The sequence below is a fragment of the Rissa tridactyla genome, chromosome 7 (assembly GCF_028500815.1).
Source record: "Rissa tridactyla isolate bRisTri1 chromosome 7, bRisTri1.patW.cur.20221130, whole genome shotgun sequence".
In the NCBI taxonomy this organism is placed as follows: Eukaryota; Metazoa; Chordata; class Aves; order Charadriiformes; family Laridae; genus Rissa; species Rissa tridactyla.
Window position 1 is genome coordinate 371,349 of NC_071472.1, and position 21,757 is coordinate 393,105.

The 21,757-nt window shown below is 40.3% G+C and overlaps 1 protein-coding gene across 2 annotated transcripts in view; it reads right to left on the reverse strand.

The window, feature by feature from the left end:
• Positions 1 to 21,757, reverse strand: part of TANC1 (tetratricopeptide repeat, ankyrin repeat and coiled-coil containing 1) — an 82,160-nt gene that overhangs the window by 19,144 nt on the left and 41,259 nt on the right. Inside the window, exons 4-13 of one of the 2 annotated variants that reach the window (XM_054208494.1) lie at positions 19,397 to 19,498; positions 17,131 to 17,252; positions 15,964 to 16,153; positions 11,352 to 11,609; positions 8,370 to 8,495; positions 7,495 to 7,776; positions 6,444 to 6,595; positions 5,007 to 5,238; positions 3,459 to 3,625; positions 998 to 1,605 (exon numbers count right to left, since the gene is read on the reverse strand). In XM_054208494.1, the coding sequence (XP_054064469.1) occupies positions 998 to 1,605; positions 3,459 to 3,625; positions 5,007 to 5,238; positions 6,444 to 6,595; positions 7,495 to 7,776; positions 8,370 to 8,495; positions 11,352 to 11,609; positions 15,964 to 16,153; positions 17,131 to 17,252; positions 19,397 to 19,498 (2,239 nt within the window). Of the gene's footprint in view, positions 1 to 997; positions 1,606 to 3,458; positions 3,626 to 5,006; positions 5,239 to 6,443; positions 6,599 to 7,494; positions 7,777 to 8,369; positions 8,496 to 11,351; positions 11,610 to 15,963; positions 16,154 to 17,130; positions 17,253 to 19,396; positions 19,499 to 21,757 lie in introns of both variants that reach the window. The other variant, XM_054208493.1, reaches the window with a different exon arrangement.

Genomic DNA, 21,757 nt, shown 5'->3' on the forward strand with positions numbered 1-21,757 from the left:
GGAACTGCAGGTGCCTCAGACAAAACCCCATCCTTTCAGAAGCAGAAGATCTGGATCTTCTTGAAATCTGATACAAAATGTGTATTTAGTAATTCTACATCTACATTAGTCAGTGGTTAGTGCTCCAGGAAACAGTGGAAATGGCATAACCCTGATAAAATAAGGTTATCATATACTACATATTAATTAGACTATATACTGGAACTGGACAATTAACCATATGGTAATTAGACTATTCATCTGGGGGATGAAGTTGGGGCAGGCTTCTTGCCCTGTCTTTGGAAGTTTCTGAACAGAACTTTTCCAAAATGGAAGGTTCGATTACGAGCAACAGCACCCCAGCTCCAGAGGGAGCTGCAGCCACCCCAACACCGGCCGGGGCCGAGTGTGGCAGCCTTGGGCATCCAACCACTGAGCTGCTCTGGCAAACACACTTGAAAGCACAGACAAGTCCTGGGTTGGTGGTAATTTTAACTGTCAGCGTTATTTATTCTTTTGTAAAAACAAAAAACCTAAAACCCTGAAGAATTTGAAAAAAATGGAAGATGCAGACTGCGACAACGTGCATGTATAACAACAGCTTCTTGTCTCCAATTTAGCTAATTCATGCTTTTTAAGTCAAAGGTGAGATGGAACAAACAGAAACAGTGTGCCATGAGGATGTAATTATAGAACGAAATGTCTTAATATTTTTATGTTTAAAAGAGCCCAAATGATCTGTTCTTTCTAATCCTGCACTCTAAATGGTACTCTGATTTCTCCATGAAGGTACCACAGTCAAATGCAAATTTGCAAATTCTACAAAGTCAGTTATGCACTGTAACCTCTGATAATTCTGGTGAAGTCTACCGCCACACACATAAAAGTTTTCATTTTTGGAAAAAATTAGGTGTGCTTGCGTTTTAACATTACTCTTTCCTCTCACCAATTGTTGCAACCAATTATATAAAACATAACTGCAGTTATTTGAACATTATTTACTCGAGGTTTCATTTACCTTGGCTCGCATAAGAAGTCCGTATTTTCACCATCTGCTCTCCATACAAGCCATTCCCTGAAGGAAGGATGGCAGAACATACGTGTTTTGTCGCGCCTTTTAATCAGAAAACACGAAAGGGCTTCCATCCTTTGGCTGAAGTCTTCCCATTGCTGTTCACCATTTATGTGGCCAGCATTAACAGCCTGGAAAATCTGGTCATCCGTCATGGGGTGGAGGGACGCCAGCGCCACATTTAATATTGGCAGGGCTCGCTCAAAAGCAGAGTTTGTCATGAACTTCATATTGCACTGAAGTAAGTACAGTTCTGATAGAGACACTGGAACAACCTTGTAGCTTGCACTTTTGATTACTAAGTGACCTTTTTGGAAAAGATCCAGAGTGAGTTTCAAATAGAGATAAGATCCCAGGCTTCTCATGATCAGGTGGTTACTCACTTTCCCAATAATAGCTGCATCAGCTTTTCCATTTAAAGATATGTTGTTTATAATTTCCTGGCTGTTATTAATTCTGTACTGAATATAAGCATTCAAGTCATCATGAATTTCTTTGTTGTCTGGAAAATCGTCCAGGGATATTGCGATGAAGGGCAGTGAACTTACTACTTCCTGTGAGGGGGAGAGGGGAAAAAAAAGAAAGAAAAACCCAAAACACACAGGCGTTACAGTATGCCAGCACTGAAAACCCAACAATGCATCTCTGCTATATTGCTCTTCTGTAATGAGTACCAGACAGATTGAGAAGAAATTCAGTATCTCTGCGATGGCTTTGCAAATATCGTCCCCTGATAACAGGTAGAACAATATTTCTACATTTCATCATTTTTCATAGGAAGGTCTCAAATATTTTACTGACCAAGCTCAGCAAGGCAACTGAAGGGGATGAGCTATAGAAACGATCACTTCAAAATTAAGGGAACAGGAAACAGTTACCAGAATTGGACCCTAAGACAGGCCAGGGGAAGGTAGAAGGAATGATTTATTAAGAAACATCAGAAGTGCCAAGAGAGAAAAGAATCTCCTCATCATTACATCCTCCAGTACCAGAAAGGTGCCACCCACACATGCACAGTCCTGTTTGGTTTACGGCAAGTCCTGAGTGCGGCACAGTCAGACGCTTCAACAGCTTCACCTGAACACGTTCTTATCTTTATGTAACACAGAGCACATTTATCTTGATGTAAATAAAGATGAAAAAGACCTAAAACTTCTTACATAGAGGCATACATCAGAGGGGTTTAACAAACGTCTCAACACTTTTGCAACAGAAAAAGGAAATCTCTATTCCACTTTAAAGTAGTTACATGGATTTGAAAAAGCTGAACTTTCAGGGTAGTGAGATGTTTTGATCACAGACACGCACTTCTGAGAGGAAACAGTCCCTACTACGGAAACCCCTTGTGAAAAATAAAAATTCAGTTGAGCCAGTGAAACGCTTAGAGACCGAGCGGCAAGGAGGCAGATGAGAAATCAACTCTCAGAAGTTGTCCTGAAGCACCTGAACAGGTGTCACGCCAGCGCTGCCTTGCACCCTGTCAGCTCGGTGCACACAGCAGCTCCGGAGCTTCGGCCCGCGCCCCTGCAGACACGGACACTCCGTCGCGTTAGGGAACGGCTGCCTCCGAGCCGGGCCGCAGTCCTCCTGCAGGCCTTCTTCTCTGAGGAGGGACGCCGGCCCCAGCGGCTGTACGGACGGCAAGAGCCGGGTCTCGCGCACTGCCACGACGCACACAGTGTGCTGTCGCAGAGAAGCAGTGAAAGACTAGAACAGGCACACCCCGTCTTTTAAACCAAAGTGAACTGAAGGCGACTATCTTAAAAGCCTGACTAGTGCTAGAGACAAAGCCAGAGCTTTGTTCAGAACATTGCCATCCAGCGCAGAGAAACGGGAATTCTGCATGGCCTCACTTAAACTCTCTCGGGATTTCTGCAAGTATCTCTTAGCTGCTTAATTCTCACAAAATGCTTTAATCTGAAGTTTTGAGGCAGTTCTTTTTCAGGGGCAGCAAACAGATGAAAAGATGCAGAAAGATCAACGGTAATAAGGTCAGAAAACAATCTCATCAATATAGGTAGTGGAATTGTGGCTTATCCTTTCCTAAAAAGTGAAAATTCAGAGCTTAATACTAGTAGAAATCCACTCCAACAAGTACATGTTGAAGGGAAAAACACCTGTGGGCTACTAATTTTATTTTTTTTAAGCTTTCAATCATTCATTTGCCCAGGAAACATTATCAATCCTACTAGCATACTCAAAAAAATGATTCAAACCCAAAAAGCCTCCAATATCATACTTGTGCACAGTAAAGAAACATGCAACAACAAGGAAAAAAGGAAAAAACCCAGAAGACTTTACTTTGAATTCCTCCAAAACCAGTATTTTTCATAATTTCATAATAATGCAGCTGCACCAACACAAAAGAGTTTTTAAGGGTAAGAAAAAGGTTAAAAGTTGTTTTTACCTGGAAGTTAGTTCTTACAGTCACAACGAGCTTCAGCCAGGGAGGAAACTTACAGATTATGTTCGTGAGAAATACAGCAAGTGTGTCACCATAATCAGGTTTATGAAATTCAGCATCATTTAAACCATCTATCAAAATTATATAGTCTTCCTCAGGAATTTTCTGCTCTGAAACATAAAAATGAAAGAGGAAAGAATGAAAACAAATTCTCCTATTAAGTGACATATTTTTATTCCCAAATTTTGACCATCAAGAAATAAAACGTATCTCTATGCACAGCAATACATCTTAACGGCATTTAAGCATTAGTTAGGAGATTAAAAAAAGCATTAGGAGATATAAAACAACATTGCCATGAAATGCGGAAAAATGGAAGCGATCACTTACAATAAAGTTTTTACTGGACTATTGTTATGGATCTATCACAGAATCGTTATGGTTGGAAGGGACCTTTAAGACCATCGAGTCCAACCGTTAACCCAGCACTGCCAAGTCCACCAATAAATCATGTCCCTCAGCACCACATCTGCCCGGCTTTTAAATACCTCCAGGGATGGCGACTCCACCACTTTCACAACTGATTAAAAAGATTAAACAAGGCTGTTAACATGTAAGAGATAAGAGATGCATGGATGTGGGAAGGCGGCATATGTAGATTGTTTAAACTATTAGTTAACACTGCTTTTAATAATATTTACTTAACACTTACCCTTTATTGGACTTACCAAACAAAAAAAAAGTTTACAATTTGCAAAAATCATAAAGGCACTGGTTTACACTTTCAGCTCTGAGGAGAAAAGTTTATTTTGCAACAGCTTGAGAAACTAGCAATATTCATTTTGAGCACTTGTTAAGGATGAAAATCCCAGGGGTAAACATAAGATTTGCCAATGGATTTTGAAGAAATTTGTTGACAGTCAACAAAATTCAAGAACTGCAAACCAGATTTCATAGGAATGACACACGCTCTGTTCACAAGGGCAAATCTCCCCTGTCTTGCCACGTATCAAGTACCAGCTCAAGCTGGCACATGCTGTGAAGCTAGCTGTTTCCAAGGAGCAGTCTGCTAGTGTTTTGTTGTTTTGTTTTTTTTCATATGAAAATCATGTTGTTATACGCTTTCTTAGAAAATTGCTGTATTCTAAAAGCAAGCAAACAACACATGCACTTTGCAGGTGTTTAGGCACAGAAAATTACAAAACAAAAAAGTGTGACAAATCTCAAAAGCATCTGAAAACATGATCATTTAATGCAAATGTGCCAGCCTTAACTTCAAGCTACAAAGTTACCCTTGAGTTTTCTGGCAAAAGAAGGAATGTAAAGTTTCCATCATCTTTGATAAGTTTCACAGAATTTTGCTTTAAAACATGAAACAACGGTTCAAAACCTACCTTAATAGGTTACAAACAACTACCACAATTAAGGAATCCCTTTCTCCAGGAACGTTCCGATTTATTTATTTCTTTTACAGCATTAAAACACATACTTTTTTTTCCACTTTCTGTGCAGTTTAGATTCAGTTTCTGCATCATTTTCTGCTTAACCTACCTTTCCTGAGGTTTGAAAGCGGTTCCAACACTCCCCTTTTAAAAGCTGCTGCTGGATCCTGGACACAAGACCTCAGGCTAAGCACGCTTTGTAGGTGAGGCTCCTTTATTAGAAGATCTCTGTATGCTGTTAATTGACTTGAACGACAAAGTAGAGCTGCAATACTGTGCACGAATTCTGGGACAAGACACGTATATGTGTTGTCAGCTTGACAGTAGTGATAAGCAACGACCTGGAGAATTAAAAAAAAAGTGTTACTCCTTCAGTATTTAAGGTGGTTACTTCCTAGTCCAATTACGATAAAGCGTTACTAAAGTTTTCCAGTGTTAGAATAATTATCCAGCTCTGCAGCTGGTCTCAGATGGCCTGCGTCAGACACATGGAAAGGAAGACAATTAAATCAATTTTGACCCTGTAGGGCACACAAAGAAGAAGAGAAATCAAAATACCAGGTTCTGGCAGAAAGAGAGTCATTTGAGTTCATGCCATTGGGATATAGTGGGGTAAACAGCTAGGTAACTAAATAGCACAAGAAAAATAACATGAGGCTCTGACTAACCAACCTATTAGCTATAATTAACAACACTGTGTCACACACAGCAATGACCCAAGGATTAATTTGATCATCATCAGGAAACAGTAAATGATCAACAGCTGTGAAAGACATTCTCATATAGCAGAGAAAGAGGACAACTGGCGTTATTCTGATTATTGCAAAGGTGTGTATTACTTAAAAATAAAACATAACATAGGCATTATTTCTTTGAAAAAAAATCAAACCACAAGGAAAGCCTGATGTAAATAAAAAGCTTGTACTTCAGTGGCTTTTGTAACATTATTTCCAAATAATACACATCACCTTAAAGACCGCAACAATAACCCCATGTTTTTCTCACAACTATTTTCATAAAGTATGCAGTTCAGACATTAATTATTTTTACTACCTAGGCAAAAAATAAAACACTTATCATAATAATCTAATGCAAAAGTAACTTTTGATTGCTTGCTTCAGACTCTCAAGAGTATGGAAAATAGAAAGACTACATTCAGATTCAACCTGTACCATAGAATACAGGTGGATTATACACAGACCAAACATTTTATCTTCTTTTTTTTTTTTTCTTGCTTTAGGAAGGTACAGTGAGCATCTACCCGCAGAGAACACATGGCCGCTTTTGCAAGTAAAGGATCCCAACCTCCTATACGCACACAGAACAGATGTGACATTTTTAACGTAATTCTAAGATCAAGCAGAATTCAAGTAGTAACTTGAAAGGCAGAAAAGGTAGGTAGCTGGTTTCACCAGCCGTGAAACGTACATGTCCAAGGTTACTGCCTGTCCTCCCAGCAGTGCTGACTGGGATACCCAGACTCCCGTCTCCCCCAGGTTAGAGGTTTTCTAATACACTGAAAACCTATTAGTAAGTGAAAACTTACCTTTGAAGCAAGGCGTCTCACGGAATCACCTGTTTGGTTTTGGTATTCGGGACTACCAGGACAATTCAGGGTCTTCATTGTATTGGTACCACTTGTTGGAGGAGCAGACGGAGATACCTGACTTAAGGGAATCTCCAGACTGGAGTCACCACCTACTTATAAGAGGGAACAAATACAAAAAAGACCAAATTTGCTGATAGCGGATTGTTTTATCGGAAAACATCATGGAATATCTTTACTGCTAGAGTAAAAATTAAAACTGGACAGCATTAAAAGAAGCCTGCAACCAGTCTGATAAATACAGGCACATACTTGCAATTTACAATTTTAAACAATTCAGCTGACTTTTAGATCAAAACTATAGAATTATAGAAAGCAAAACCATGATGATATGAACAGCTTCCCTATGAAAATTACGTATGTGATAACTCATTGATGACTAACAGTTATTATATAACTGAACTCTTGGGAAATATAAGCAATTTTGATGATTATTATTATTAATATTATTATTTGAAGTGTCAGCAGGGGAAGAAGCAGTAACGACAGTCACACCATCCCTCCAGTTAACGTAGGCACTGGATCAGTGTGCTGACAGAATCCGATGGATCACAGCAGAAGACAGAATGGGTTTCCACAGCTTTATTCTTGCCTCTACTGAAATTACGTGGAAAACGCACGGTACTGAGCAGTGTGTGGTACACAGTGGGGAAGAAACATGTCACCTCTCTGTTTCCAAACTAACGGGAGAGAACAAGCCAATACAGTCACCCTGCCGGCAGACTCCAGGGTATGCACTGCCTGGGAGAAGGAAGAGATTTTATACAGTGTCTCCATTTTACAGCTTTTTTGATGGGCCGAGCCCATGCTGTATTAAGTGCAAGTTATTTGTCAAAGCATACAATTTTAAGTTTCCTTTCTTCACTGGAGGAAACAAGTGTTTCCCAAGGGGTTGATGAAGCCCGAGGACCTTAAGGCAGAAAAGCAAACAACATTCTGACTCTTGTTACCAGTACAAAACCCCAAACAGTGACTCAGAAAAGGAACACACCTTTGGGTGATGAATTAGGGCTATTTGAAGCTATTTGCCTCATGCGACCTCCATGGCAGCTAAGTGCCACCAGCCGAGAAATAACTGCAGTCTTCCCAAATCCCACATTTCCAGTGATGGCTGCTCCCCTGTTCTCTGCTGGATCAGTGTTCCTCAGTTTTTCTTCAATTGCCTGAAACAGCCATTCTCGTCCAACAAACACTGAGTCTGTGGTTATGCTCGGCACTTCAAACAACAGTGGCTTCAGCATAATGTCTTGAGGCTTATAGGGGACGAAACGAGCTGAAAGGAGGTGGCAGGGAGAAAAGTTTATTTGAAGAAATTCATGCAATAAATGCAATAAAACAGCACTGTTTCAGAAGATCATTCCAGTCAGTGGCCTTCTTAATAGTGTTCATAAACAGACTTCCTAAAGCTTCCATCATGAAAGCAGTAAAAAATTATTTGCTCAGTTCAGGTCATCTCTACGTGAATTAAATTCTAGAGAAGAGAAACTACAAGTATAATTTGAGTAATTTTTCACAATTGAACTTGAGTTAATAAGTCGCAGAATCTAAAAGTTTTCTTAAAAATGCATTGATAATTATATAAATGGGTGTAAACATTTTTCTAACTCTAACTCTAAACCGTGCCCTGCACACTTAGATAAACAATATACTGATTTTTTATTAAAAGCCACACATGCAACTTCTAAACCACAGCATTCTGCAGGAAAAAGAGTAAGCATGCATCTTATTTTCAGATGTGTCGAGCGACACACTCTAAAATATCACTCAGTGGGGAGGGGCATTTACCAAGGTCTCAGAACACCCATGTTACAAAACAGCGAAGAGCTGCAGGGCTGTGCCGAGGCAGACGCAGACGTGAACACGTACCTTTGCTCTCCTGCTGCACTCTGCCGCCAGCGGTGTTGTGCCAAGGTAAGCGAATTGAAGTGCGTAAAGGAGCATTTCTTTGTCCATCCAAGTAACTCAGATCTTCCAGTTTGGTTGAACTTGTTGCTACAGTATTAACGGATTGAAGCTTATTTTTCTCTCAGCGTTAGTTACAAAGAATATTTTTAATTATTACAGTTCTTTCCTAAACATAGTACTTACAGATCAGTTTTTCTAGACAATGGCAGTGGTTGAAGTCATTCAGGTTATAACATTTACAAAATGCTTTTCAACCAAGTTCATTAAAGATTTAGTTGGATTCTTTCCCTTTCTGATGGCCCTCACGTCTGCCTTAACCTCCTCATGTGGTAAACAGTTCTCATGTTAATAGTTTCCATTTTGACTATGAGAACAACCAGATCAGTGAGGTCAGAAGCGTTAAGAAGAGGTTCAGAAATTAGCTGCTAGTACTCTAACTCTGAGGAAATATTTACATTCCTTTTCTATTGAATGCCACAGAATTCTGGATAACGTTTTTTCTTTTCTTCAATTTTTAAACCAAAACAATAGCTATGCCAAAGAAGAGCTGAAAATCCAGAGAACATATTTGCCAAGTTATGTCAGGGATATATACTTTTTCACCAGAAATAAACCAAATGAACATTCACATTACACAAAGCAGGTCTCAAATTGCTATCAAATCCAAAATCTTCCATCTGTTGGACAGATGACACAGCAGGGCATAAGCAATTCAGATTTCTGGAGTGCACTGACAACAACCTCCTGACATAAGCGACCGGGAAGCCAAAAAGGAAAGATGCTCTGCTGGACCTGATACAAACAGGGAAGAACTTGTCACAGATGTGACAGCTGGGGGCAGTTTTGGCTGCAGTGACCACGAGATGGCGGAGTTCAGGATCCTAACATGAGAGAACAGAGCAAAAAGCAGGAGCACAACACCAGCTTTCAGGAGCATGGACTTTAACCTCTTCAGAGCTCTGCCTGGAAGAATCCCATGGTGCACAGTCCTGGAGAGAAGGATCCAAAAGAGCCGGTTGGCACTCAAGAATAACATCCTGCAAGTTCAAGGAAGAATCATTCTGACAAGCTGGAAAAAAAGCAAATACGGCAGGAGACCTGCATGGATAGCAAGGAGCTCTTAACTGAACACGGGCTGGATGGGGCTTTGAGCAATCTGATCTAGTGAAAGATGTCCCTGTCCACAGCAGGGAGGTTGGAACTAGGTGATCTTTGAAGTTCCCTTCCAACCCAAACTATTCTGTGATTCTACGACACTATAAGATGATGACTGGCTTGGTGGATGAGGGGAGAGCTGTGGATGTTCTCTACCTTGGCTTTAGTAAGGCTTCTGATGTTGTCTCCTATCACACAGTCATGGACAAGCTGATGAAGTACAGGTGATAGATGTGCACGATGAGGTGGACCTAAAAGTGGCTCAATGGATGGGCCAGAGGGTTGTGACCAGTGGCACACGGTCCAGGTGGAGGCAACTCACTAGTGGTGTAACTCCAGTCGTCAACACTGGGTCCAGAACTATTTAACATCTTCATTAATGACCTACACGATGGGACAGAGTGCAACCTCACCAAGTCTGCAGATACCCAAAACCAGGAGGAATGGCTGATATGCCCAACGATTGTGCTGGCATTCTGATGAACCTCAACAGGCTGGAGAACTGGGCTGAGCGGAATCTCCTGAAGTTCAACCAAGGGAAATGCAAAGTTCTCCATCTGAGAAGGGGTAACCCCAGGCATCAGTATACAATAGGGGCTGACAGGCTGGAAAGCAGCCTTGCAGAGAAGGACCTTGGTGGTAAAGCAGCTGACCACAGACTGCAATGCACCCTTGTGGCAAAGGCAGCCAACAGCATCCTGGGCTGCATTAGGAAGAGCATTGCCAGGAGGTTCAGGGTCATGTTCTGAGCATTAACAGAATACCATCTCTTCCTAGGGTAAAGCAGGGAAGTCAAAACTACAGGTACAAGTTGTAAGATGTGAATGGGGTTTGCAGTGGCATGTTCAGAGTCAGGGTATTTGGTACTAAGATAGCAGAAGTTCAGCCTGAAAACTAAAGTCCAGTCTAAAATCACAGCAATGAAAGAAATCCTGAATGCAATGGATCAATACTAAAGCATTAAATGAAAACATGTAAAGACTAGAAAAAGAGCCAGAGATGAAAAAAGCCAATGCTCCTGTGGATGTTGCTTTAAAAATATGAGAGGCTGGGCAGAATTCCTTTGCACAAAACTGGGAGGGATGTCTCAGGTTTGAATTGAGTTTGTTCAGCTTTGAACAGAGATAGCTAAGGCAGCAGGTCATTCTTTACTTAACAGGAGGCCACAATTGGACTCTTCTGGCAGGGGCATGGAATGAAAGGCAAACACAGGTTGAAGCATGGGAAATTCACACTAGATATAAAGGAAAACTAACACTTAGAATACCCAAACAAGCTGCCCGGAGATGTGGGGGAATATTGATCCCTGGAGTTACTCAATGCTCAACTGAACAAGGCCCTGACCAAACTGCTCTAACTGGACATGCTTCCAGTGAGATGGTGGACCAGAAATGTCCAGGGCCTCTTAGAACCTAAATTAGTCTACGTTTTTTTAACACTCAAGAAAACTCAGACACTCATAAGTCTAAAAGAAGCCAAAGCTAAAACTGGGGCTCTGTATTTCAGGCAGCTGTAAGAGAGAAAGGGCAGTTATTGCAGTCCTCTTCGGCAACAAAGCCATTTAGTTCAGAGTGAAATTCCCCCAAATTTATGCCGCAGTGCTACAGTATCTGTGAAAAGAAGGTGGTTGCTGCTTAGGTAATGCTCATCTATTCAGTTTAGAATCTATGCTTTTTTCTTTTTGTCCTATAAAAGTACTTTCATACTAACAACATAACTTCAACAGGAAGATTCAGCAGAAATCTCCTGTCATTAAGAACATCCTTTTTTTCTGCCTCACGACTTTACCTGCAACAGAGTTTGGACGAGGCATTATTAAAGAGCCAGAACTCTGAGCATAAGGAACGGGACCCTCTCCTGTTGGTACTTCTTTTGGCAAATTCTCAGCAGATCCAACACCTTCCTCTTCTGCAACCGGTGAACAATTATCTGTTCTTCGATCATGACTAATCCCTTGTTGTTTTCCAGCTCTGAGACTTCCATCTTTGCTCCATTCCAAACTGGATCCACTGCGATCATCATTTTCTGATGAACTTGTTATAGTCGCTGAAAAAGAGAGGAAAAAATACCAACTGAAGTACACACCAGAGGAAAACAGTGCATAAGAACGCTTTGCAAATATATACTGCTTTTTCTGTTTAATAGTGAAATTACTCTGTTTCATTTAAAATGTTTTCAATACTTACATTAAACTTCCATAAAATAACCGAACAATAAGTATTTATTAAAGGTCAAGCCAACACTCAATGCATTTTGAACACCTGAAAGCTCACCTACATCAATGAGAACAGCAAACCTATAAGACAGAAAACGTAGTCACTCAAAACTACCTTGGAAAAAAGTTAGGTCTAGACTAGAAGTCAAACAAATCAACTGATGAGGAGAAATAAAACATGAAGGAAAAAAAAAAAAAAGAAGCTCGGTATGTCAGAAAAAAGTAGTAGTGAGGTTTTTTTCTGTTTTGATTTGGGGGGATTTTTTTGCTTTGTATCATTTTTTCAGGAGGAGAGAAAAGAAAACTTAACAACTTCAAGTAATGTTCAAGGTTACCCAGTTATACACTTCTGGGGTTCTTACCCTGACCCAGCTTCTAAGAAAAAGTATTTCATTATAACTGCTAGTTTATATATGAATGTATGCAACAGAGGAAAACACAAAATAGCATGAAAGGACATCAGGATTTAAAAAAAAATAAAAAATATCAATGCCAATTCAAATATTAGTATCTATATGAACTGTGGGTCCTTCCCAGGCTGAAATTTTAAATATTAAGGTATATATGTGATGATTCTACACTCAACTGACCAAATCATCAAGTAAAACGTTCTGGCCTACTAGACCGCTAATAAAATGCACAGACTGCTCCCTAGAACTCAGAGGCTTGGCTGGTCAGAGGCAGCACCAGCTTTTCTTCTTTCACATCAGCTGCAGGATGATGAGGTACTCGTAGAATTTTGCATTCCTCCAACTTAGTCTCACATTCACAAGAAACTTAAGATCTGATGCTGAAATTCAATAGCTCATATTCTAAGAAATACCAATAATATGACACACATTTTAGAGGCAACAGAAGAAAAAGCTTTTCAGGCATTCCATTAACCTCTGCACACAGCTTAGATTGTAATTCTGTATGACAAACTTACTTCATTTTCATGTCAAAAGACCTAACTCCTTCTGAAGCATGAAATATTTTAAAATATGATTCCTCCTGGAGTGAAATGCAGCATCAGGAAACCTTGCTGCTCAAAATTTCCATACTGGAACAGTGGCAAATATCCAGAAAAGCTTATATTTTGGCCAGTAGCCCAGTCTTTTCTCCCACTTAGCTCATTGCTGAAGATTAAAACCTGCCTCCACTACTATTATGTCAGACTCAGTAGAGGCCAAGAAGAATTTGATTACAGCAGTAAAACATTAGAAAACTAAAAGAAACCTGAACCGTAAGTAAAAAAAGAGGAAAAGGAAGAAAAGATAGATTTCCCATCAGAGTCTGCTGGCCCAGAAAACATCGTGGGAGTAGAAACACAACAGAAGCCCACATAAGTAGCATGAAGGAGCAAGTTATTTTCATGGTTGGATGATCTCTGTCAAAGACACTAGAAAACATGTACTTGCTAAACATAATTTAAAATGCACATTTACTACTAATAACAAATTTCAATGCACAGACACATTTGTATTTAAAAAAAATCCCATGGTCATTTATCAGAGAGGTTCCTCTTATTTCCCTTCTTGGTTTCCTGCCTTTATAGATGTAAGGGTGCTGCCATAGCTTGCCAAGGGGTGTTCAAATTCTCCCTGAATTTGAGACACGAATGACAGCTCAGCAGAAGGTCAGCAGATGATTTTCATACAGCCCCATGATCATGAACCTCATATACTTGACTGAAGGACTATACAGGAGTTCCCCCCCACCCTCGTATCTTCTCTAGAGTTTTTCCCTGCCAGCTTTCACACACGCGCTTCAACTCCACCATCCTGCCTTCTCCCTGTATAATAAAGGGCTTATTTTCACGTTTCTCCTATTTTTGAAACTCTTTGCTTTTCATTAATTCAATAAACAACTTTTATCACTGGGTTCAAAAATCTTTTCTTAAAACTGTTAGTACTTACAAGGTTATACGACGGATGATGCAGTTGTCATGCCAATTTTACTATTTTAAACAAACTTGAGGCTAGTTCTGACCTCATTTAGAACGTGGGCATACTCCGAGAATATTTCAAGCTTGCAAAGCGTGGGTAGTAGGTTCACATCATTATCTTAATTTGCCCACTTGAGAGAAGGGAGGCTCTCACTCAAGAACAGGTTTTAAAGGAAGTTAAAGAACAGAGCTCCAGCCTATTGTCCTGCCTTTCTGGAAGGAAAGAAGGAACCCACTCCACTCCAAGACCAGCAGCTGCTTCCATGGTCTTGGATGAACCATGCGTTAGTGATACCGTAAATGTATTTATTCCAAGACTTCATAAAGTATCTGCATAAGAAACACATCTTCTGTGACATTACACTGCATATACAAAACATGCATGCATCCCTCCTCTGGGCCGCAGTACCTCACAGAAGATCTCAGTAAGGCGGAAAGCATGCGATGAACAGAGAAACAGGATCCCCTTTTCCCCTTCTGTATCACCTACTAGAGAAGCAGTTTAGTGTATTAGTAATGCCAATTTTTATATTCACATTGATGCTACTCTCACTGATATAAGCAAAAGTTGCACGCAAAACAGTGTGCAGTCCTTAAACTTTTTTGCAAAGTCAACGAAGCTTTTTCAGTGCTGTACCACTTTAAACAAATGAACAAACACCTTGGCTTAGATCTCCAAACAACAAAGTATTCCAAACCAACACGATTCCTCTTTTTATAAAAAGCAAACACTCACCACTTAAAAGAACCTTAACAAAGGTCCGAAATTTTTAAGAAACATGGCTACGCAGAAGTGCCCAATAGTTAGTCTACACATCGCTGACAGAGATAGGAAAAGCTTAAGCATAGGTGCGTTCATTAAGGTAGAAGTATCTTTTAGCCATGTTCTACCCAGGAAGTCTCTTTTGTTTTAATGGCACAACTCTCATAGATCCCCGAGTCATTCAGGTAACTGATTTAAGCTACTGTATTACAAACGCAAAATCCTTACAAAACATTTTAAACAAGGAAATGACTAAGGTATACTGACAGAAATATTTTTCGCAGCAAGAGGCATTACTTTCTTCTGGTTGTACATTGCTGTATTTTTACACCAATAAACTCACTTGTACAATCATTTCAGTTTGTTTTATACTTGCATCAGTGTAATCAAAACAGGAAACCCTGAATTCTGACACAACCTACAACTAATGTACATTATTCTCAAGATAGGCAATGACTGAAATCTGTGAACCCAAAAGCAAGAATTCTGATATACCCTTTCCTTTACATCAAAACATTAATGCTATCTCAAAATGAGATCTTACACAAAATTGACCATGGACAATGGCTGTCATCAATCTACTACGCAACTGAAGTACTTAAGTGTTATACAAATGAGTCTTTTGACCCATGATAAACATCTCTTTTAGGGTAACTGATCAGTAAAAATAACATTATGTTGTAACTTATGACTATATAACTTAATTACTTCACTTTATAATAAAATAAAGTCAGAGTAAAGTGTTATCAAATGCATTATGAAAACATGTATTATCGCTACTTCTTGGCAAGTCCCACACCAATGATCGTCATGGTGGTATTCATTATGGCAGGCAGAGACACTTTCACTTGGAGTTCCTTCCATAAACAAAAGTTGTAAATAAAAAAGTACTAACTTCACAGTCAGAGACAAAGACAATATCAAATCCAGGCATTTAAGATTTAGAATTGCTTCCCTTTTTCAGCCTTCCTAAATTTAGTCCATCAGCTAGACTTAAATAAAACCAAAAGCTCACTTTTGTATATTGAGAAAGCATCAGGCTAGGGGGCATTCTGTGCTTTGATTTTTGTTGGTAAGCTTAACAGCTGTTACAAAACCAATTTTCAAAGGGATCAACTGGTTAATGAGTCAGCATTTAAAAAAAAAATTGACTAAAGCAATAAAGAAGAATAAACCTTCCTACAATGGTTTATAACAACATGAAAAATATGGTTTTTACATTTTATCCTGACCTTCCAGAAAATAGTATTAAAACAGCCACCTGGGTGTCCACAAGGTATTAGAACTGCACCAGAAAAACAAGAGCAATGCACGCCTAACAACAGTAACTGTTATAGCCGAAGAACATAATTTCAATCTTTCAAGCGCAGTGGATTTGAAACGGGATCCATGGACAGCATAAAATCGAACACAATGTCATGAAGCAGCTATTCAGACTTGTACTGTTAAGAGAAGACTGATTTCTCTTAATTGCGTTACTAATTAAGATGCTTACCTATAATCCCACTGTCCTTGCTCTCCAGGGTGGAGCTGGGGCTGCTGATGGTTCCACAGGGACTACCTTTGTTGGCTGCCGCTTTGCCGACGGAGCTATTGAGGGTTGAGCAGGGACTGTCGGTGCTGGGCGATGTCGTGCTGCTCGTGAGGGTGGAACACGGACTCACGCCTTGACTGGCTACTGGATACTGCAATGGGAAGAAACATCGGTAGTTATTGCACGGGAGTCGGCGCGGTACTGTGCTGAAAATTAGAAACACCAAGGTAAAGTAGAATAAGAACGAAGCAAAGAGCCCATTTTTCAAGCAAAATCTTCAAAAAGCAGAAGCTTTATCTTGATTGGGAAACTTAATGACATGTTTTCAGATTACACTTAAAAAGTGACTTCTGAAGAAGAGAGGGAATTTCACAGTTCAGTGGAAGAGTTGCAGTCAGGCAGATTTCTTCTCTATTAAACATTTTACTGGATACTCCTCCCCTCCGCCCCCACTATTTATTCTTTGAGTTACAAACGCTAGAACCGCAGTCTTATTCGTATTTCACCATCAGTAAAGCCCAAACTGATGCACTAAGATTTATGAGTCCTGGGACTAAAAGTAGAGAGAGGAAGGGGAAGACGGAGAGATTGGTAGTCACTGTGCAGTTTTGGTTAGCAGATAAGTTTCATATGGATTGTAGCTGCTTGTTCTCCCCAGTTCCTCTTCCCCCAAATGACAGAGAAAGACTGTCAAAAGGAAGTGAACGTCTCAGGAAAAAACAAACACACATGCCCCAAAAGCATCCTCCTATTTTAACAAGCCACCGACATTTTCCATTCTCATAAATCACTGGAATAGAGTAGACGGGAAAAAAAGTTCCTCCTAAACACTAAAATAAGGCAGAGAGAACCCTAGAAGCTATTCACATTCACAGTCGATTAAACTTCCAGAAATGATGAGGAGTCTATTCTTTCTTTTTTCTTTGAGAATGCAAGATCAAGTCACAATTTCAAACAAAACCAAACAAACACTTATTATAATTATTTACAATTCTACGACCATATGTCTATTAAAATGGATTGTATTTCACTAAGTATCAAGTAACTACAACTTGCAAATAGAAAAAATAACATTAGTCCTTTCAGAAATAGGATGAACATTAAATATATTATTTTCCATTATCCTACCATGACTTCATTTTTCTCTTCTAGATGAGCAGAAGTTGGGATCCCTTCTCCCAGCAAAAAACCCAATCTTGTCATCAATTCCTGTGCTGCAGGAGAACAGCTCGAGTCCTTATCAGGCTTTGCTTTGGAGTAGGGGGAGAAAAGTTGGTGAAGATTAGAGTCTTGTATTTGGAAACTTATAAGAGGTAGAAAAAGTACAATGAAACGTAAACACCAGTTCTTCTGTCAGCAATATATATAACAGAGAAGCTAATGCCATTTAAACTTTTTGTCCGTTAGACTTTAAGTTGCTGCAGGGTCTTGGATCCTCTGTGTATCTGCACAAACCCAGGGGAGAAAACACCCACCCTGCCAGGCAAAACAGAAATGGCTGAGTGCAACCAGGTCATCACTGAACTGATCATCGACGTGATGATTCTCCTAACAGCAGCACTAAACTCAACGCTACCAAAGCTCAGTGTCAAACCGAAATTCTGTTCCAGTAATTTTTTATAAAGTTCTATGTAATGTTAAAAATGTGAAAAGAGCAAGTTAGTACCACAGATGTTTCGTAATCTCACAGTTAACACTACGACTAATACCATACATTTTTGTTGTGCTTGCTATGCAAAGGATGTGACACCAGTTCTAAATGTCACAGCTTTTCTGGTTGCAAAAATGTTTAATTTTATCAGCACAGCGCTTTAAAATGTCTTCTGGCATCCAGCAGATAGAACGAGACAAAGTTCAAAATGGGGCAACCTCCAACGAAACCAGCCCATCACAGGCTGCTTCCAGAAAACACCGGGGGCTAAAATCATCTCACAAACTAGTGTCTTCTGCCATTTTCCTTCATTGAGGCCAGCAGTTTGGCATCACCTACCAACCTGTAATGCTCTTCCCTAGCAGAAGCACTTAAACAGTATTTCTTTTGTCCATTAAAAAATGAATAATTTGTAGGCCTGTCCCATCCTCAGTATAAATAGCCAATTACTGAAGGAGCATCCTCTAACGGCTCTGAGCAATCGCTCACGGCGGGTGCTCCCCGCGCAGAGCTGCTGCCTCACCCTGCGGAGCCGGGAAGAGCGGGGGAAACGTTGCCCAGGCGGTGGGAAGGCAGCGGGGACACCAGAGAGCTTTCTCAGCTTAGAACGTGGAGACTTCACACAACAACAAGTTCCTAGTTGAGAAGGAGCGCCCCAGAGGAGGGGCGAAGGGCGGGAGGGATGCAAGTTTAAGAGAGGACAGAGAGGCCTCTCGGCAGCATCCCCTCCTGCAGGCCACGGACAGAGCAGGGGAAGGGAACAAAAATAAAAACAAAGGGAAAAAAAGGCGGAACTGCCCCTTTTGCTTTGGTCTTTCCTCTATGGGTTCACTAACCCCAATGAGAGCCAGGACAGTATTCACTCTTCACTCTAACACGTGAGGCCCAGCTGACATTCAGTGGCATTTGCAATAAACAACGCATTTTTCCCCAAGCTGCAGACTATAATAAAAACATAGAAAACGATGATTTTAACTGAAGAGCTTGACCAGTAAGCATTATTTCAACAATGTTTCAATTTTATGAGTGACATAAACCCCACAGTTTGCAAACGGGAGTAGTTTACTAGCCAAACATTCTTCTTTATTTCACTCCAGCTCAACGTCTACTTGAATGCACGTATTTCTTAACTTTGTGGGCAGCTTACGGTTTTACTCTGGAATATCTAATAATCTGGTTCTCAATCCCAAAAGGAGGAAGTCTCTGAAATGGTACCTTTTTTGAAAGCAAATGGCAAAAGTTTTTGTATTACAGAATATTTTGCAAATTGACAGGTCTTAGAATAGTCAAATTTAATGAACACGAGACTTTCCAAGAATACCAATAGACTCTAAGGAGGTAACTAAAGGAGGTAGCTTTTCCCAGCTCTGCCAACACAGGAATCTAATGTTACTGCCTTCTTATTTAGCGAGCTTTCACAAAATTTCTAAAATGGAGTATCGTACCCAGTGCAGAGGTACATACTTGGAATCAAGTTCAGAAAAATTCTAGTAGGTCTTTGGCATACCTAGCAATCAACAACACCTGGACATCATTTTGCCTGCAGTACATGCACAGCTCCAAGAATTGATAAAGATCACGTAAGTATAATGGCAAGCATCTCCTCCTTGCCATAGGAATGTTAAATCAGCAAAACACTCTTACAAATAAAGAATCAGATTTCCGTATTATGCAGGTTCCTCTGTATCACTCTGAAACGAACAGCTGTTCTACCAAATGAAGTACCACTGAACAGACTCTTACCATTTTGACTGGGTTCTCCTTGCTCGGATCCTTTTCTCAGTGGTAGAGCCGCCTCCCCTGGCACTCTGGGACTTTCCACATACTTGGGCTTCCTGATCGGGCCTGCAATGGGAATAAGCTGAGTGCATCTAATTTTTTCCAGATGGACCGCAAGTTTCATACGTAGTGTCTGTCCTCCACAACGTAAAAAAAGTAGCGGAATTATTTCTTACATACACAGCTGCTACTGTAGAGGCTAGCAAGCTGCCGCACTTCCACTCCTGTAAGAAAGAAACACTTTGGGCTTTCTGGAATGCAAAGCCTGCTGGAAAACAAACCCAATCTGCTTGCTGTGACAAACCTGAAAAAGTTTCCTGTATTTGTAAAGCCTGTAACTTTTTCATGTTCAAACTTGGACAACTTTCAGTGGGCCTCTTCCATTCAGGGCTTTATTTTCCATTATAACAGGGAGATAATTTTGTTATCAGCATCTTTGAAGCTAGGAAAAAAGACTACAGGCAGACAGCTTGCAACATTGACACACTAAATAATTCAAACCCAAGAAGCTTTATATTACAGCATACTTTCTCCAAATACCAACACATGCCCTCATGATAAGGAACGGTGATGGTGAGTTCAAAAAACAAAAGAAAACATCAGTGGCTACTAATGGTTTCTGGTTTCATTAAACAGCAGCATTCCCAGTTCACATACGTACTAAGTTCAAACATACCACCTTCAGTATTAAAAAGAATTGTGTATTCACACACACACGTATACCTTTCAAAAATTAAACTGATTCACTCTTTTACTCTCCCTTTAGCTTCATGCTTTGGTTTCAGGCTGTTTACGATGCTACTCTTTGCTAAATATGGTTTAGTAGCAACCACAGGAAATGCTAAGGACTCAACTTGCCTAACAGAAGGGGAATGATGCTGCCCTCTAAAGGTTCCCCAGAAAAAGTATACTGGCACTACTGAATCAACAACTATCACACAAACACAGGGTGATATTCTGATCCCAATTCAGCAACCGATAGCGCTGGCAGGTAGACTGCTATGCTGACGCACAATATATTGTAGAAGTGAAAAGCCACCATGTATTTACCCACATCCTGAAAAATACAGAATTTTCTATCAATAAAGGCATTTGCAACACTAAGAGTTTTGGAAAAGCATCAACAGGGAAACTTGTGAAGTTACACACTGTCAAGCTAAGATATTTAAATGGCATGGGGAATGGAAACACCATCACCAGTGGTACTGAAAACTCAAACCCAAAGCCCAAAGTTTTGTCCTAAATTTTCATTAAGATGATTTCTTGTAATACGTCTAACAAAGCCACTTGAAACTTCAGAGTTTTAGTGAGCTTGAGGTGTGGTAAGTTTCATTAAGAAGAACCTAAATATTAGCTCGAAGTCCCTAGACACACAGTCAGTCGCTGGGTGTAACAAAATACTAAACCAGAGGTATTTCCGTGGATTTCCCCAGCTTTGGCAATAGAGAGTGATTTTCCCTTCTTATTTAAATACAACCTCGTGTACATTAGAACTACAATCTCAGGTTCTCTCTATCCTGTAACACCGCCATAAGATCAGGAAAGGAAGCTTCCTCACTTGAAAACACCTCTGACATGCTGCAGCCAAATGATTTTTAAATACATACATGAGGCAGATTTTCATGAGTTCTTTAAGGTTGACGACTGCTTTTGAAGACAAGTTGCAACTCTCTGCATTTTGGCCTCAGGCTGCTCAGGGTGACCGAGATGGAGGGCACCCAGCTGCCGCATCCCGGCCGAGACACACTGCCCCAGGCGGGGATGGGGCACACCGGAGCTCCGAGACACGGCACTGTGGGACCTACCTGTTCCTTCAGATTCCACCTAAAACTGGAACGTAGGACTATGGTGAAAAGCACACATCTCAGCTGAGAAATAACCGGGCAGGGAATGTAAGTGATACATGAGCATATATTTATATCTCTACCTAGGGACTATGAGATGACATTTTTGAAACTAAAAGACAGCTTAGTTACCAACTATCACCAGAGGGTGCTCTTCCAACACCATTTCATAACAAAAGCAAGGGGCACTGGCCCTGGTGAAAGCAGCTAAAAATACATTCCTTTGAAACAAACTCACATTCTTTAAGGAGACAACAGTCCAAATCTGCAATTTGTAAGCAGTACTAGATGTATCAAAGTTGAACACCAAAAAGCAACCATTCCAAAAGAACCAGAACAACATGTAGCAGTCACATAAAACAGATCAGAACGGAAGGTATCTTCGGGACGTATTTTTAACACTCACACTTTAAATTGTGGAGGGGATCCTTTGTTGAATTTTCTTCCTCACAAACTGATCTGGAAGTGACTTAAAGTACTT